The sequence below is a fragment of the Peromyscus maniculatus genome, chromosome 4 (genome assembly GCF_049852395.1).
Source record: "Peromyscus maniculatus bairdii isolate BWxNUB_F1_BW_parent chromosome 4, HU_Pman_BW_mat_3.1, whole genome shotgun sequence".
NCBI lineage: Eukaryota > Metazoa > Chordata > Mammalia > Rodentia > Cricetidae > Peromyscus > Peromyscus maniculatus.
Window position 1 is genome coordinate 79,972,979 of NC_134855.1, and position 18,846 is coordinate 79,991,824.

General features: G+C 47.7%; 1 protein-coding gene across 1 annotated transcript in view; it reads right to left on the bottom strand.

Moving 5' to 3' along the window:
* Window positions 1-17,519, bottom strand: part of Nat10 (N-acetyltransferase 10) — a 40,340-nt gene extending 22,821 nt beyond the window's left edge. Inside the window, exons 1-8 of the mRNA XM_006975896.4 lie at window positions 17,292-17,519; window positions 13,577-13,699; window positions 13,098-13,189; window positions 9,013-9,184; window positions 7,431-7,553; window positions 5,128-5,189; window positions 2,090-2,204; window positions 1,886-1,993 (exon numbers count right to left, since the gene is read on the bottom strand). Of these exons, the coding sequence (XP_006975958.2) occupies window positions 1,886-1,993; window positions 2,090-2,204; window positions 5,128-5,189; window positions 7,431-7,553; window positions 9,013-9,184; window positions 13,098-13,189; window positions 13,577-13,684 (780 nt within the window). The 5' untranslated portion in view covers window positions 13,685-13,699; window positions 17,292-17,519. The remainder of the gene's footprint in view (window positions 1-1,885; window positions 1,994-2,089; window positions 2,205-5,127; window positions 5,190-7,430; window positions 7,554-9,012; window positions 9,185-13,097; window positions 13,190-13,576; window positions 13,700-17,291) is intronic.
* Between the last annotated feature and the right edge of the window lie 1,327 nt (window positions 17,520-18,846).

Below are 18,846 nucleotides of genomic sequence, written 5' to 3' on the forward strand. Positions count from 1 at the left end.
AACAAAGGACAAGCTCTGAAGCAGGGACCCTCATTCACGTCCAAACCCAGCCCCCAGCCGAGCGCCTGGCACCAGAGGGAAACAGGACTAACTGGGAGCCACACTACTACTCGGGGCTACATCTGGATCCCTGCTGAGATCTAGGACTGGGAAGGAGGCCATGGCTGGCTAGTCCTGAGGAGCAAGTCCTGCTCTTAAAGCCATGGCACTAAGCTGAAGGCCCAGTACAGAGGGGGAAGGGCTTCAGGACACCAGGCTAACGAGTCCAGCTTCATATTGGCCTAACATGGCCTTCACTGGACTATATTTTACCTTTTTTTTTGTTTTGTTTTTTGCTTTTTTTTTTCAAGACAGGGTTTCTCTGTGTAGCTTTGTGCCTTTCCTGGATCTCACTCTGTAGCCCAGGCTGGTCTCGAACTCACAGAGATCCGCCTGCCTCTGCCTCCCGAGTGCTGGGATTAAAGGCGTGAGCCACCACTGCCCAGCTTATATTTTACTTTTTAAATTTTAGGAAAGTAAAGTTTAAATGTTAATTACAAATAACTAGATTAAAAAGTATCCTAAAATATTTATCTAAAATGAAAGGCAAATGAAAATGAAAATTCTAAATGAAAAAGACAAGTAAATAAGCAATGCAGACATGATAACCAAAAGGAAAACCAAAACAGAAATAGCCAATCGTCACCGGCCCGCCCCTCTGTGATAATGCCAGTTCAAACAATGACCAGACGTCCCACACCTGACTAGTGTAGACTCCAATGTAACTGTGGAGAAGGCTGGAAGGCAGGCATTCTCCTGCACCGTCAGCAGCACTACTAACTGGGGGCACATTCATTTCAATGCCCACAATCTCCGACCCAGCAGCTCCTGGATCTATAATGGCCACAGATCTATCTGGGAGAATGTCCTAACAGTAACTCTTTTCTGAGACGGTGGCTTGCTCTATGTAGCCCAGGTTGGCCTCAGAAACAACTATCCTCCTGTCAGTATTAGACAAACACTCAGCACACAGGCATACACCATCACACCTGAAACTACTGTTTGTAATAGCAAGACAGTTGGAATCAACACAGATGCCCCTTTCTATTTCATTAACATGTATGCTTTCATGTTTTACTAATTGATTTTGTTTTAGATGGCTTCTCATTTTTTCTAAAGACAGGATCTCATGTATCCTAAGCTGGCCTGGAACTCACTATAGCCTAGCATGACCCTGAACTTCTAAGCCTCCTGCCTCCACCTCTGGAGCAGCAGGATTTCAGGCAGGCATCACCATGCCCAGTTTATGCAATGCTGGGGGTCAACCCCAGAGCTTTGTGCACACCAGGAAAGCACTGAGTCTCCATCCCTTTTTTGGAGAAAGGATTTCACTATATAGCCCAGCCTGGCCTAAACTCATGGCAATCTTTCTATTAGCATATATACAATACAATACAATCCCAGATAGGATTCACACTAGATGGGGCTTTAGTAAAAGAAGCCTGGAGCCCTCCCACTCCCAACTCTTTTATAGAAGTCATAAGCAAAAACTCTGTACCAGCCAGGTAGTGGTGGCACATGCCTTTAATCTCAGGACTCAGGAGGCAGAGGTGGGCCTGGTCTACAGAGCGAGTTCCAGGACAGTCAGGGCTACACCCAGAAACCCTGTCTTGAAAAAGCAAAAACCCCTTGTATCATCAAACTTAACTGAAATTAAAGAACACAGAACCATCATCCTCTATGGGAAAGACAATTCCTCTCCTCAGCACAGCTCACTGCCTGCCTTTCTGTGGACAGCCCTGATGCTGCAGGGCTGGCATGTCCTAGCATGGTTCCTGTAGCTTTCTTCTTGCTGTCTTACCTTGCACTGTCTATCAGGGTGGGGAAGCCCCGACCGAACACGTACCTGGTCCAGGGTCTTGCAGCAGTCCACCAAAACCCCCACAGGCTGAGTGTCCTGCAAACTCTCTTTCAATTCCTGCAGCTCCAGAGCAGCAGGACTGAGGTTCTCATCCTATCAGAGAAGAGAAAGCAGTTTGCCTTGGCCCAGGAGTTCACATGGAAATTATACCCGACACCCACCAGATCAGGCCCCCTCACCCAGACTCACCGGGGCCTGAGGAGGTAAGGCCTCAATGCTGGCCACGTGGGAGGAGATGGGCAGGATGTTGAGCTGGTCATCAATGACCAGACACTTCTTACAAGAGGCCAGGGAGAGAATAAACCTGAGGGACAGACAGAGCTGCTGCAGTGAGGTGACAGGAAAGGCAGGCAATGTCTAACAAGAACTCAGAAGGTTTCTTCAGGAAACACAGTCAGGACCCAGGTGGAGAACAGCCAGACGCCTTCAGCCACCTCTGCAAGTCACCTGAGCGTATTTATACAGGAAAAGCCAGGACCCTGGCCGGGAGCTCCACTGTCAGCGAGCACCACTGCTCCTGGGTCATTCGCCACCCCCCATCCAAAGCTCCTTAGCAATAAGGTAGCTCGGACTCCAGATCCAAGCCACATATGGTCACCAGGCACACAGAAAAGCCCGAATCCACCTCTTGTTACAGGAAGAAAAAAGAAAGTCCTCTTCACTTTCCATGCACATGTGGTGGTCTGCCTAAGAATGCCCCAGAGGCTCCCAGATCTGAGTGCACAGTCATCAGAGAGCGGCACTAGTTGAAAAGGATTAGAAGGATCAGGAGGTGCGGCCTCTCTGGAGTAAGTATGCCCCTGCCGGGTGGGCTCTGAGGTTTCCAAAGCCCATGCCAGGCCCATGCTCCCTCTCTGCCTGCAGATCAGGATGTAGCTCTCAGCTACTGCTCCAGGGCCAGGAATGCTGCCATGACCCTGCCATGGTCTGCCATGATGATCCTGGACTAAGCTTGGAGACTGTAATGAAGCCTCCATTTAAATGCTTGCTTTCCTAAGAGTTTCTTTGGTCATGGTGTCTCTTCACGTGACTAAGACAGCACGCTTTTAAGAGCCTCTTAGTGGTTAAGAGCACTTGTTCTTGCAAAGTCTCGGGTTTGATATCCAGCACTTACAGGGCAGCTCACAACTCTTCAGAATCCAATACCCTTTCCTGACCTCCACTGGCACCAGACACACCAGTCGCGTGTGCTACACAGATATACATGCAAACAAAACATCTAAGCACATAAAATAAATCTTAAAAAAAAAAAAGAGGCTAGAGAGGCATCCAGCAGTTAAGAGCACCTGCTACCCTTCTGGAGGACCAAGGCGGGCTTCCCAGCACCTTTGTTGGGTTGCTCACAACCACCTGTGATGCCAGATTCAGGAGCTCATTACCTCCCTCTGGTACTGTGGGCACTTGAACACAAAATAATTTTTTTTAAAGAGGCTGAGCTCTCTGTTCACAGGTGTCTCCGCTAGTCACCAGCACACAGGTGCCCCTCCTCCTCCTACATCACACTCAGCTCAAGTCGGAAAGACTCTGGAGCTCATCAAGGCCAGGGGGGTTTCTTAGCCTCAGCAGAACTGCCATCTTAGAGCTGACAGTACTTTTCCACAGCGGCTGTTTCGTCCACTGGGGGTTCTCAGCACCAACCCTATCTTCTTTCTATGCACTCAGTGCCAATGGCACCCTCACCCCACCATCCCCAGAGTCAGGATATGATGCTCAAAGGTCTCCTGTTTTGTCAAATGTCCCTAGGGGCAAAGTGACCTCCAGTTAGAAAACTACTGGTCTAGACCAAAGCTTAGAGCAGTGGTTCTCAACCTTCCTAATGCTGTGACCACCCTTTCATACAGTTCCTCATGTGGTGACCCCCAACCAGAAAATTATTTTCATTGCTACTTCATAACTGTGATTTTGCTGCTGTTATGAATCATAATGTAAATATCTGTGTTTTACGATGGTCTTAGGAAACCCCTGTGAAAAGGTCATTCTACCACCCCCACTAAGGGGTCATGACCCACAGATTGAGAACTGGTGGCTGGAAATATTTCACTGGCTACTAAGGTCCTTTAAAAAGGAGGCTCCATGGGAAATGATCAGTAAAACACGGTCTAGCTTAATGGTTTTCAACCTTCTAATGTTGCAACCCTTTAATACAGTTTCTCATGTTGCGGTGACTCCCAACCATAAAATTATTTCATTGCTACTTCATAACTGTGATTTTGCTGCTATTATGAATCATAATGTAAATATCTGATATGTGACTCTGTGGGGGTCGAGACCCACACGTTGTAAACTGTTCTAGCTGCTGCAAAACATTTCAGAGGCTCCAACAAACTCAGTCAGCCTTCACAAAGGAAAAATTAACAGTTCCCACACTTAACCAGCCAGAAAACCCTCATACCATAAAGTCCTTCTTAAAAGACTAGTGTTCTAGCCGGGCAGTGGTGGCGCACACCTTTAGTCCCAGCAGAGACAAGTGGATCTCTGTGAGTTCGAGGCCAGTTTAGTCTATAGACCGAGTTCCAGGACAGCCAAGACTACACGGAGCAACCCTGCCTCAAAAAAAAGGGGAAAAAAAAGAAACTAGTGCTCTCTGAGATGCCTTCTGGGAAAGTGATCTAGATCAGCAGCTCTCAACAAGTGGGTCATGACCCTTTTGGGAATCTAATGACCCTTTCATAGGAGTTGCCTAAGACCCCTGCAAATACCAGATGTTTACATTATGATTCATAACAATCGCAAAATTACAGCTCTGTAGTAACAGAAATAATGTTATGGCTGGAGTCAGCACAACATGAAGAACTACAGGGTCGCAGCATTAAGGAGGTGAGAAGTACTGCTCCAGACAAACCAGCCCTTGGACAGAGGAATAAGCTGAGAGCCGAAGAAGAGAGAGCCACTAAGCGGGTCAGATCAGCAGCAAGGTTAAGCACAGTCCCAGCTCCTTCTCCTCGTCAGCTGGTTTCACAGGAATGGCTGCTAGCAGGGTCTCACTGCTAGCTGGATGAACACTTGCAATTCTAGCACTTGGGAAGCTGAGGCAGGTGAGTCTTAAGTTTGAGGCTAGCTGAAGCGACACAGTGAAAACCTGTCTCAAAACAAAACAAGCCTCACTTGGTTTTGAAAGCCTGTACTACACCCCTCTGATACAAGAGCAAACTCAATGGGTCCAAGATAGAAACATTTCTTCTCTCATTCTGTTCCCAGCAGCATTAGGAACTGACCTGTAGACCTACCTCTCATTAAATCTTCCCACCACGTCCTGATGGGCCTCCGTCCTGTACCTGGAATGCACATCCTAAGAAAGCAAGAGAACATCCATTGACAAAATCTTCGAAAGCAACATGAGAGGCTACTCTAGGCAACATCAGCAAACCTGTGAGGAGCAAGACCAACTCCTCCCTCTGTGCTGCATCAGACACCACAGGCAAGACTGCTATCCCATTCACTGCCCCTCACCTACCACTGATCTTCTCCACAGTTCATCCAGCACCACAACTCAGCTAAATGCACAAGCCAACTAGTGTGCCAGATACACGACATGTGCACTGTAAACAAGAATTCTGTTCTCATGGAGCATACGACCTCACAGCTAAAGACAAAGTGGTGTTAAATGAAACATAGTGTGAAGAGAGCAAATGAGGAGACCCACTTACTTAAGGTGGTCAGGGAAGGTCTTTCAGAGATGAGAAGAATGGAGGAGCAAGCAGCAAATCCAAGAGATGGGATGAATAAATAAACTAATGTGGGCACACAAAGTCATCCATTCATTCACTCCCATGTCTCATGAGTGCTTCATACATGCCAGGTGAACGCAGCTGAGCCCTGCTCTCCCCAAGCCCATAATAACAGAGGATAGACAAACACACATATAAACGGCAGGGAGAAACACAAAACTGTGATGGTCTGAGTAAGAACAGCCCCCAGAGGCCAATATATTTGAATGCTTAGTTATCCTGGTTAGGTTTATGTCAACTTGACACAGGCTGGAGTATTCAGAGGTGGAAGCCTCAGCTGAAAAAAAAGCCTCAATAAGATGGGGCTGTAGGCAAGCCTGTAGGGCATTTGTGGGAGAGCTCAACCCATTGTGGGTGGAGTCGCCCCTGGGATGGTGGTCCTGGGTTCTGTAAAAAAGCAGGCTGAACAAGCCAGTAAGCAGCACTCCTCCATGGCCTCTGTATCAACTCCTACCTGCAGGTTCCTGCCCTATATTGAGTTCCTGACATGACTTCCTTCGATGAACAGGGATATGTAGTGTAAACCAAATAAACCCTTTCCTCCCCCACTTGCTTTTGGTCACAGTGTTCCGTCACAGCCTCAATAAGCCTGACTAGGACAGTAGTTATCAGGCAGTGACATTATTTGAGAAGGATTAGGGGGTGTGGTCTTGCTGGGGGAAGCACATCACCAGGAGTGGGCTTGGAGGTTTCAAAAGGCCACACCAGACCCAGCCTCTCTCCGTCTGGATCAGGATGCTTACAGCTCCCAGCCACTTCTCCAGAACCAGGCACACAGCTTTGCTGCCATGCTCTCCGCCATGATAATGGACTAACCTCTGAAACTGTGAGCAAGCCCCCCAGTTAAATTCTTTCTTTTATAAGAGCTGCCTTGGTCACGGCATCTCCTCACAGCAACACAACAGTGACTAAGACCACAATGCAGACAAAGGAGTGACAGATGGAACTGCCTCGTCTAAAAAGGCTGTGGTGGCCGTCACAGGGCCACACCTGTAATCCTACCTCCTGGAGACGGAAACAAGATAAAGAGTTGAAGGTCATTCTCACGCAGATATTCAAGGGAAGCACATTCCAGAAGGAGTATTAAGTGCAAAGGCCCTGGGGTATGTCTGAAGGTATCAGAGGGGCTTTAGTGGAAACTGAGGGTGGGTGCGGGAGTGATAGAACGCAGCCTCAAAATCGCAGGAAGTCTATCTCACCAGAAAAAGGCTCATCGGATGCCAGGGCCGACTGCAGCACCATCCCTGAGCCCCTGGGGATAACTTTAAATTTGGCTCTCAGGACACTGGCCTGGCAAGACAACCCCATTCTTGCCATGTCCTTGTTGTCTCATTTTGGAGGGGCACTACCTTGGCCCATAGTTGAAATTCTTGCCAGACTGAAGTAGAACTAGCAACTATTACTGTGTTTTCCCTCAAAGAGTGCCGGTGAGGAAATCTGCAGAGTTCCTCTATACGAGACACAAAGTTAGGCCCAGGCCCATGGAAGTACACACCTACAATTCCAGCACTAGGCGGGGCTGGGGCAAGAGGATCAGGGGTTCAAGACCAGTCCTGGCTGGAGAGTGAGAGCCTGTATCACAAAACAAAACCAAACAAAAGCTGCACTGCGTCTCATCTCCCCAGTGTGGAACTGTACCTGTCTGAAGAGAACCGTGACCTTCGGAGACTCCTCACGTGAGCAGAAGGTCCTCTGCAGTGAGGCTGGTGAAGCCGACGTGGCTGCTGTGCAGACCCTCGCTGCCGGTGCCCACACCCCACGGCGAAGGCAGCCGTCCGCACTAAGTCCCGGAGCACTCTTACCATGGTCATTGTGTACAGCTGCTTCAGCGAGTTCATGGTCCGTAAGAGGATGACCACCAGTCCACCACCTTCTACCGTTTCTACAGTTCTGGCCAGCAAGTTCGGAGTTAAGGCTTCAAAATCCTAGAAGGAACCGGAGGCCTTAGGAAGGGCCAATGGCACAAGCAGCCCTTCCCGACTGCCCAACTAAGGGACAGCGGCACACAACGAGGGCTGCAGAGCAGAAGCCCCAAACCTCGCCTCTCCCACCTTCCCACCAGCGAACAAAGGGACCCATCCTCGGGGTTCAGGACTGGGGATTATAATCTAATAAACTATCTATCCGGAAGCAAGGCTACCAAAGTTCACTGATTCACATCTAATTTCAGAAGCATCCTTCCTTCTCTGGACAGTTTATAGACAAGCTGACAAAACTAAACTACACCACACGGGGCACTACTGCCCAAAGGAATGGGTATTCTGGTGCCTGGTAATGGCTGGTGCAGAACACTGAGACCAGAAAAAAAACAAAACAAAACAAAAAAACAGAGGTGGGAACACTTTCAGGCTCGCCAGGTGGGCTGGAAGCCAGCCTTGCTGAGACAACTCACTAGAGATGCAGAAGAAACCCTAAGAACTCCAATACTTGAGTTCCCATTCTCACTTTTAACTTGCATTTTGTGAGCTGTTTTCAAATTTACATAATTATGGTCATAGTACTTATGTAAATAAACACATGGGTTTGTACAGACATTTTGTCATGGGGTGGGGCCTGAAAGGTGTATCACAGACATCAAATATAGTCAAATACCATATAACAACCACCTGAACTAAGAAACATGTTTGATTACCTTGTCTGGCAAGAAAACAAATACCAGTGCTAAGGGGAAGGATGCGGCCTAAGGGCCAGAATGGGGGCAGGGAGTGGTCTTTTGCAATTCAGAAGCAGGTCCAGGGCTGGGTGACTAGGACCAGGCTAGGGTCTCAGTTCCACAAGGACCTGGATTCTAGGGCGACCCTAAGTCCACACTGCTTTGTGGACTGCTGTTGGTTTCCTTTCAGGAGACAGGAACACATGATGGCAGCCAGGCTGGTCTCAAGCTCACAGGTCTCCTGCCTCAGTGTGTCCCACTGGCCCAGAACTTCCTGACCTGAACTACCTGGCGGGTAGGAAGCACCCCAGATGATGCAGCACTCTCCTTCTCCTCCACTCAGGTACAGAAAATCCTTTTTTTTTTTTTTTGTTTTTGGCTTTTCAAGAAACCCATGTTTCTTGTTTCTCTGTGTAGTTTTGGTGCCTGTCCTGGATCTCGTTCTGTAGACCAGGCTGGCCTCGAACTCACAGAGATCTGCCTGCCTCTGCCTCCCGAGTGCTGGAGTTAAAGGTGTGAACCACTACTGCCCGGATGAAAATTCTTTTTATATAGGGCAAGGAACCCAGTTTCCTTTTAAAAGTGACCCAAGTCTTCCGGTAACAATGCTTAGGTGTAATGCTTACATGTGAACCTTCTCTCCTTACTGTACCCCTGTGCTCAGCGGGGAAGCAAGCAGCCTCAGCCCCCTGCCCCCTGCCTGAAGTGCCAGGCACGAAGACGCCACCCACCTGGAGGACACACATGCCGAAGGTATTCCCCAGGATCTTGTGAGTTTCGTTGTAGTAGCAATAGCGAATGTTTGTGGCTGCTACGAAGAGCTCAAAGGGGTCATCTTGCTTTATGTTCAAGGTCCCGCTTTTTATTTTCTTCTGTAGCTGCCGCATTCGCTTCTTCCGGTGACTGCAATACCATCCCAAGAAAGGCAATTAACCAGGGGCAGAAAAGGCAAGAGAGGCTCATTGGTCCTCTCAGCCCTGCAGGGCTCGTGAAAATGAGAATCGGTGAGCGCAGCAGTGCCTGCCTCCTTTACTTTAAGGGGGCAGGAGTGAAGGTTCACTGGGATGTCCTGGTCAAGACAGACTTTGCAAGCTGACAGGATGGCTCAGTGGGCGATTGCCAAACAAGCCTAACAACCGGAGTCCAATCCCTACAACCCAGGGAAAGGTAGGGAACCAGCTCAACTAAGTTGTCCATTGACGCCCACATACACACAGTGGCATACATAACACGCGAGCACACGTACACGCACAGGCACGTGAACACACACTTTGGAGTATATGTGAACTACTCCACTATTTGCTATAAAAAATGGCACAGGAGCAGCAAGGTCTAATATTTGGCCACAAGTGGAGCTTAAAACCAAACCTAGATGCCTCGTTACCTTAAGTCTGAAACCACTGTTCCCACTAACTGCTGCTCCCCACGGGGCCTGGGGAAGATGGGAAGCTAGCAGGTTACAACACTCATGTCTCCTAGACAAATCCTTCACTTCTTTGTCCATAGTGTGGGTCATGTCTCAAGGAGAGTGTTTCTCTAAGGAAAGGACAGAAGGATTGAGACAGGACCTAGACAGCCCTGAGAAATTACCTGTCTTTCATTTAAATCTCCCAAGATTTATTTTTATGTGTATGGGCATTTTGCAGTTTTGTATATCTATGCACCATGCGTGTGCAGTGTCATGTGTGGGCTGGAAATCGTGGTTCTTTCAACCACTGAACCATCTCTCCATTAGTCCTTTATAAGACAACCCACGAGACTTTCAGGATGGTGGTGGCCTCTAGCTGATGACAATCTTATAGACCTTCACTCACTGAACTAATCTAGTAAACTAGGCTGGCCATCCAGCACCAGAGATCCACCCATGTCTACCTTCCTCAGCACAGGGATTACAAGTATATACCACTAAGCCTGAGGTTTTTTGGTTTTTTTTTTTTTTTGGGGGGGGGCGGGTTTCGAGACAGGGTTTCTCTGTGTAGCTTTGGTGACTGGTCTGGAGCTCACTCTGTAGACCAGGGTGGCCTCCCGAGCACACCACCACTGCCTGGCTCTGGCTTTTTTATATTGTAAATGGGTTCTGTGGAATCAAACTCAGGTCCTTCTGCCTACAAGGCAAACCCTTTACCAAATGAACTATCCCCTCAGCCCTAGCTGAAGAAAGCTGAAGCACTGTTTTCAAACTTACTAGCTAGAACCAAGGTGTTCCCTTGTGGGCCTTTACCTGCCATGTGAACCGAGGCCCATGGACAGGTGATCACCACTGGTGCTTCTGGCTCCTTCCCTAAGCCATTCTCTTTCAAGGTGAAGTGAAAGTCAAGACTTGGGGCAGGCTGGAAGAGCTAGAAGAGGTACAGACAGATTCCCCACCCTCCTTCACTTTCTGAGACAGTGTTTCAACTCTGTACCACCTGAATTCCTGGCAATCCTCCCATCCTAGCCTCCTGAGTGCTGGTGTTACACACAAGAGCCGCTACCACAAAGACTGTGGCCACAGAGCAATTTTAAAAAGTGAAACCAGGCGGGTTAAATTAGAAAAGAAAATCTGCCCAGAATACCGAGAGCTGTCCGATTCCAATCTCTCTTATTTACCAAACAACAACAACAAAACAGACAGTCAGGCAGTGGTGACGCACACCTTTAATCCCAGCACATGCCAGGAAGGGAGATCTGTGAGTTCAAGGCCAGCTTGATCTACAGAGTGAGTTCCAGGACAGCCAGGACTACACAGGGAAACCCTGTTTGAAATCGGGGGGGGGGGGGGGGGGGGGGAGGGGGGGGGTCGGGGAGAAGCCAAAATCTTATCAATCTTTTAAAAATGCATGGAAGGGCCTGAAAGATGGCTCGGCCCTCAAGAGCAGCTGCTGCTCCTCGTGTGGAGGGCTTAAGAGACTCCACAGTGAAGGAGACAACCACCCCCAAAGATGTCACCTGACGTCCACATGCATGCTGTGGCACTGCATGCCCACACACCCCTCCCTCTCCCTCTCCCCCCACCACACACACTCAAACACCCAATACAACTTTAAACGAGAAAGATAATGAGAGAAAACATCTAACAAAACGAGTTTATCGCCTAGATGGGAAAAAAGTCATCAGTGCACACTGCAGACCACAGAGGAAAGTCTGATTAAGAAGAGCTGGAGAAGCTGGGCGGTGGTGGCGCACACCTTTAATCCCAGCACCCGGGAGGCAGAGCCAGGCGGATTTCTGTGAGTTCAAGGCCAGCCTGGGCTACAGAGTGAGTTCCAGAACAGCCTCCAAAGCTACAGAGAAACCCTGTCTCGAAAAACCAAAAAATCAAAAAAAAAAAAAAAAGAGCTTGGAGAAAGTTTCAAGGAGGATGCAGACACAGGGAACAAGGGATCTCAGCAGCTGATGTCAGGGGATGGAAATACCAGCCTCAGCCTAGGCGTCAGCAGGGAGACTTGCCGCAGTATGGGAAGTCAGGACAGAGCTGGGGCCCGAGAGTGAACAGAGCTGAGCACACGTGGGGCTAACAAGGCAAATGAGGCCCGTCAAGAGGATCACATGAACTAGGTAGCTAGCGTGGGGAAAGTGACCACCTTAGCGGGTGGGCTCAGTGAATAGACGGGGGCCTGGAAAGAAGGTACCTCAGGGGACCACAGAGCAGGTTACCTGCCAGAGTGTATTGCCCACTCTATCTCCCTCCGAGTTAGAGGAGAACTGCTAGGGTTCTACCATATGACTAACCGTATTACTGTGTGATAATGCCCCATTTGGAAGCATCTTTTGACAAGAATTTGAGGAGAAAGCCTGACTTCCATACGGTTGACCTTAGACATAAAACTCAATGTAAGTTTCTGCCAGGGAGACAGAAAAAGAAACACACACACACACACAGAGAGAGAGAGAGAGAGAGAGAGAGAGAGAGCTAGTTTACCAAGAGGAAGCACAGAACACATTTACAGAGATGAGAGATGATCAAGACAAGAAACAGATGCACTCTGGCTCCAGATTACTTACCCCTAAGCAGAACTGAAAACTTAACCCCTTAGGCCCTGAATCATCCTTTCTATTTCCAAGCAGTCCCAAGGTACCCACATGTGTTTGCTTTGAGGGTCCCCTACAAGTCTTCTTTAATGAATTGTATTTGTGTGTGTGTGTGTGTGTGTGTGTGTGTGTGTGTTGGGCGCCTCAAAAGAGCAAAAACAACCAACAATATGTGTCTCTGTACTTGTGCCCGTGGGAGTACATGCACACAGGCATGCATGGATGGAGCTCAGAGAGCACTGGACTCCTTGGAGCTGGAACTGTAGGCATCCGCAGGAAGTCTGACTTGTGGTATGGCTGCTGGGATCTGAACTATAATCCTCATGATTGCACAGCCAGTACTCTTAACCAGTGAATGATCTCTCCGACACTACCACCATTACAGCTTTCAGAGTCTGGATATGTAACTCTGTGGTAAAGCACTCATTGAGCATGCATGAAGTCCTATGGTCAATACCCAACATCACAAAAAAAAAAAGGGAGGGTGGGTGGGTGTGGTAAAAATAATCAAGTGTCTAATGAACAATAAAGTGGTCTCAGAAGCTCTCTGAAGAGGAGAAAGGGAGAAGCACTGTGACCTTAGGCATCAAATCTCTAGGAATGTCTATGAGCACAGCGCTCTCATGGTCTTGATGCAGAAGCCAGACAGGAAGGGGTGGTGAAGAAGTACAGGCTTCTGTTTGCAGGGCAAATCCGGGCCTGAGCAATAGAAGTGATCCTCAAACACTGTCACTGAGTTTCTCCTGGCATATAACCAGGAAGCAGGAATTGAAAGGTGGATGTGACATCCGAGGGCCAAGCTTACCTGCTGAACCCCAGCTCTTTCTTGTAACACCACAGGACTGAGGGCCGAGCCTTCACAGTGGCTTTGGACAACATATGATGAAGAATAACCACCTGCCAAGAAAGAAAAACATCACAGAAACTCAGTGTCAAAGACACCATAGAGACCGCCAGGCCCAAGACATCATTTGAAAGTTAGAAACTAACCTGCCAAGGAAAGCACCCAAGGTCAAAGGCAAGAAATAACCAGACAGGAACCAGAAGCTAAGTCACATATGTTTAACCTTGAGGTCACGCCATCATTTCAGCATTCTAAAGATATTAGTTCATCTGCTCATAAATTTAAATATAAAAAATTTACCATTTCCAGGTACTGAATGAATGTCCTACCGGGCACTTTACCAGCCGAGGGGTCCTAATGCCACCATATGCTAAAACCTCAAATGGCCTAGGTAACCTGCCAACTTTGGGACACGACACAAAGCATTTACCAGGTCTTACCTGATCTTTTCCTCGATCCCCAACTACAACAAAAAGAGACCTCTGCCGCTCAGCCACGCCATTCTCAATGAGAATCCGAATTCGGTTATCCACCTTCTTCCGGTGCATGGTGAAAGACTGTCACTAAAACCGGAAGAAAGGAGATGCAGATGAACTAAATACCACATCCGAGTAAGTGGCACCAGCCATCTGTGGAGGTTATGCTAGGCACAGCTGTAATCTTAATTACAATCTTAATCTTCAAACAGCTCCACAGGCCTCAGTTTTATAATCAGAAAACTAAGGCTTGAGAGACACGGTGTTCTTAAGCATGGGAAGTCAGTAGAGAAGTGGATTTTATATCACCAAGTAGTTTAAGAAAAATTAGGGGAGACAGAAGCAGGCTGATCTCTGTGAGCTGGAGGCCAGCCTTGTCTACATAGTGAGGTCCACAACAGCCAGGGCTACACAGAGAGACCCTGTCTCAGAAACACAAAGAAAGAAAAAGAGAGGGAGAATCAGGACACGTGTTTAAAATAAATAAAACCAAGAATGATTAAGGTATAAAATCATATCTCTATAGACCCAAAAGAGTAGCAAGATAAAGTATGATATACTCTTTTATTCTGGGTTGTTTTTTTTGTTTGTTTGTTTTTTGTTTTGTTTTGTTTTGTTTTTTCGAGACAGGGTTTCTCTGTGTAGCTTTGCACCTTTCCTGGAGCTCACTTGGTAGCCTAGGCTGGCCTCGAACTCACAGAGATCCGCCTGGCTCTGCCTCCCGAGTGCTGGGATTAAAGGCGTGCGCCACCAACACCCGGCCCTGGGTTTTGTTTTTTAACAGTGTGATGCTTTCCAGGCTGACCTTAAGTTCACTATAGCCCAAGATAACCCTAAATTCCAATCTTCCTGCCTCCACTTCCCAAGTACTAGGGTTACAAGCAACCGCTCAAAGTACAGACATACATTACCACACAAGATGTTATGCTGTGCTGGGAATCAAACCCAGGGCCTTGTTCATGCTAGGCAAGCAAGCATTCTACTATCTGAGCAGCATTCCCAACACTAGAAATACCATTTGATACACATACATAACACACAGAGGGGAGAAAAAATAAAAAGGACTAGATAGGGAAAAGGCCCAAAATGTAATTTCTAATAGTGATTTTTATTTTAACATTTTGTCTTTTATGATTTGGTTTCTTTAAAATTCACATGTGTGGACTAATTGGTGCCTAGCCAAACTGTCATCATCAGAGAGGCTTTGCCCAGCAACTTATGGAAACAGCTGCAGAAACTCACAGTCAAACACTATGGGGAGCTCAAGGAATCATGTAGAAAAGGCGGGGGGGGGGGGGGGGGGGGGGGATTGTAGGAGCCAGTGGGGTCAAGGACATCACAAGAAAACCCACAGAACCAACTAACCTGGGCTTACAGAGACTGAATTGACAACCAGGGGGCCTGCATGGGACTGACTGAGGCCCTCTGCATATGTTACACTTGTGGGGCTCCTAACAGTGGGAGCAGGGGCTGTCTCTGCCTCTATTGCCTGCTTTTGCAACCTATTCCTCCTCCTGGATTACTTCCTCCAGGCTTAACAGAAAGGGAGGTGCCTAGTCTCACTGCAACTGGATATCCCATGGCTGGTTGACATCCATGGGATGCCTGTCTGTATCTGAAAAGAAACAGTGGATGAGGAGTGGATAGGGTTGGGGACAGGGAGGGAAACTTTGGTTGGGATGTATTTTAAAAAAAGATATTCCCGTGTGTGGTAAAATGGCTCAGCAGGGAAAGGTGCTTGTTGCCAAACCGGATGACCTGAATTTGAACCCCAGAAGCCACAAGGTAAAAGGAAAGAACTGCTGAGTGGTGATGTAGCACATCTTTAACCCCAGCACTTGGGAGGCAGATCTTTGTGAGTTTGAGGCTAGCCAGGGCTACACAGAAAAACCCTGTCTCGAAAAACTAACCCTCCTCCCCCTGCAAATAAAAAGGGGAAGAGAACTAACTCCTAAAAGTTGTTCTCTGGGGCTGGAGAGACGGGTCAGTGGTTAAGAACACTGGTTGCTCTTCCAGAAAACCCAGGTTCAATTCCCAGTCCCCACATGACAGCTCACACCTGTCTGTAACTCCAGAATATATGACACCCTCATACAGACACATGAGCAGGTAAAATATCAATGCACATGAAATAAAAATAAATCATTACAAAAAATTTTTCTCTGACCTCCACATGTACTCCATGACATGCAATACAACACACACACACACACACACACACACACAAATTATAATAAAAATTAAAATTCACGTTATTCATAAAATGAGAGAAAACAAACATATTTCTATGATACATGTGTTTCCTTGGGTGAGAAATCACACTAAAGGCTCTGTACAGGTGACTTCAAAAAGTACCATATGGGCCAGAATTTGCCTAGCTGTGGGAAATTAAGAATCCCAAAACAGTAGGGCTTCACACTGTCCCCCCAACTCCACCTGAGCCCCTTCCTTTGTGTTTCAGTTCAATTTGTACGCTCGATGTTGCCACGTAAAGACCCACAAAAAATGAATGGGTACCTAATTTTTAGAGTCGATCGTTTGTTTTAGTAGGAGAGTCCTTTACCAGGAGTTTACCATTACCAGGTAAGGCTCTTAACTACAAACTTGAATTCTAAGAGTATTTTTAAAAAGAAATGAGGTAGAACTACACAGACAAAATTAGATACAAAAGTAACAGCTAGAGTAAGGAATCTGATAATGGTCTAAGATTAGTTGCCAAGAAAGGCCTAATAGACAGGAAGGCACTGCAGGAAATAGAAAACTAAGATGAATCGTTCTTTCTTTTTTCTTGTTTTGTTCTTGTTAGTTTTTAATGTTTTGTTTGTTTGTTGTTTGTTTGAGACAGGGTTCCATTGTGTACCCCTAGTTATCCTGGAACTCACTCTGTAGAACAGGCTGGCCTCGAACTCAAAGATTTCCCTCTTACCTCTGCCTGTCCAGTGCTGGGATTAAAAGCATGGGCCACCAGGACCAGCTAGATCAGCGGTTCTCAATTTATGGGTTGCGACCCCCAAAGTTCGAGAGACCTTTTCACAGGGGTCAACTAAAAACATTGGAAATATCAGATATTTACATTACGATTCATAACAATAGCAAAATTACAGTTATGAAGTGGCAATGAAAATAATTTTATGTTTGAGGGACACCACAACATAAGGATCGCAGCATTAGGAAAGTTGAGAGCCACTAAGCTAGATGAATCGCTGCTGTATCCATTCCTGCACAAATACCAAGCACCCTGTGCCAAGCATCACCGGGTGCATTGTCAAATGTCCTAATTGAGACTCAAATGGATAGAGCATAAAATAATGGACAAGCTGCGGCCCATTAGAAGCAGAAGATTCAGGATTAACCGGCCTTAGTACAAAGCCTACCACTGCTACCAGGAGAAAGCTTCTCGGAAAGCGGCTTTGAAACCCACCCACTCTCTCCTCTCCCAGTTATAGGTCCCTGAGTGTGGAAAAGAGCCATGCACCCCGGAAAGCGCTCATGAAACCTGCCCCAAAGAGTGTTTGCGTATCCAAGACCGGGAGAGTCTTCCTGCTGGGCGTCCAGAAGAGAGGCAGTCCGAAGATCCCGGCAGCCCAGACAGGGGCTTTGGTCCTCGAGCCAGCCCAGCGGGCTGGGAAAGGACACCGCCACACACCTCAACATCGGACCAAACCTTTCCACCGAGTACCTGCGTCCGGAGTCCGCCGGACCCCAGCCAGCCGCACAACGGAAGTAGGTGAGGACACCAAGCTGCTCCGGAGACCTACGCGTTAGCGGAGAAAACGCCACCAGCCAGCCCAGCACGCCAGGAGCCGCCAGTGAGTGTGGATACTTAGGCTGCCGGCAACACGTGCGCAAGCGCTCAAAAGGGGGGGTGGGGCCGCTAGCGCGAGGGGACCTTCCCTTGCTTCGGCGCTTGGTGATGACGCCAATGTGACGCAAGGCCCATAACGCACGTGTCTACTACGGCTGCGCACTAGCTGCCGTTCACCATTGCAGTCAAGCCGTGTACCACTTGCATCTGATCCTACAGCCCGGTTATGGCGGGCGGAAATAAACCGTTTGGATATCCGGGCCCCCCCGCAGCTGGCTTTGGACACTGGTATCCGAACTCATCTGCTGCACCGGTAATAAAGAGCGCCACTGTAGCCCGAGTACAGGAGACACAGATGTTCCAAGCGTGGGTGCAGTTTTATCGACCCCGCCCCCCGCAACTTTTAATGACATGAAACTAAGCCAGTAGCTTTATTCATCTCACCGAACCCTGCAACCCGCAGTAGGGAGGGGGGGTGTCCGGGTTTATGTAGACTGTACCCACGACTGTGGCGGCTGTTCTTCTCAAACCCGTATTATGTGAAGTGTCCTGAAAAGCCAACATCGGGGCTCTATTGAGTTACCTTCCCTGCAGTCCTGCTGGAAGCTCGTCCAACCACATCCACAGATTACCCATAAATACTTCCGCCTTCTGGGCACGGGACACGTTAATGCCCCATACTCTTGGACAGCATAAGCTCTGGTGTACAAAACTGAATTCCTTCCCCAAATTTAAGCACTTCCAATTTTAAAATCAATTTATACATTAATTCATTTATAACAAAACTTTACGATGTCGAGTAATAGTATGTTGATAGTCACCAAATGGCCCTAGATTTAATACTTAAGTTCTAAATGAGTTTAAAATAAAACTACCAGTACTGGATAAACGGGCAGAGAAGTCCTGTCAAAGTGGACACAGCAATACCCAAAACTCTGAAATGACACTTGACAATGTTCAACTTAAAAACAGCAAGTTGGGTAAATCTTAGGCTAGGTAGTGCTGCATAAGTGGACTGGATTATGGATTCAGTTTTAATAGAGGGGGGACCCACTGGAATTGAGACTAGCTTGACTCCAAGTCACTGCAAAATCTATGACACCGTGTGAGAGTACAAACAGGGAGAACTGCCATAGAATACCGTACATTTCTGGTCCAGAATGTAAAGGAGTGAGGCAGGGGAAGAGTGGCCATAGTGATAGATGGCTGTGCTGAGCTGGGGAACCATGTGATTTTACTTAAGGACTATATAAAGACATCAAATATTGCATTCAATTTATTGCCCCCTACAGAGTGGTTGGACAAAACAGTTGGCAGAGCACTTCAGCCAGTTTGGAATATCTAAGACAACCAAAAATCTGAAATGTCTATTGAAAGGATGGGTATGAGCAGGGCACTACACTCCTGGGGAGGTTAGAGGATAATTTTT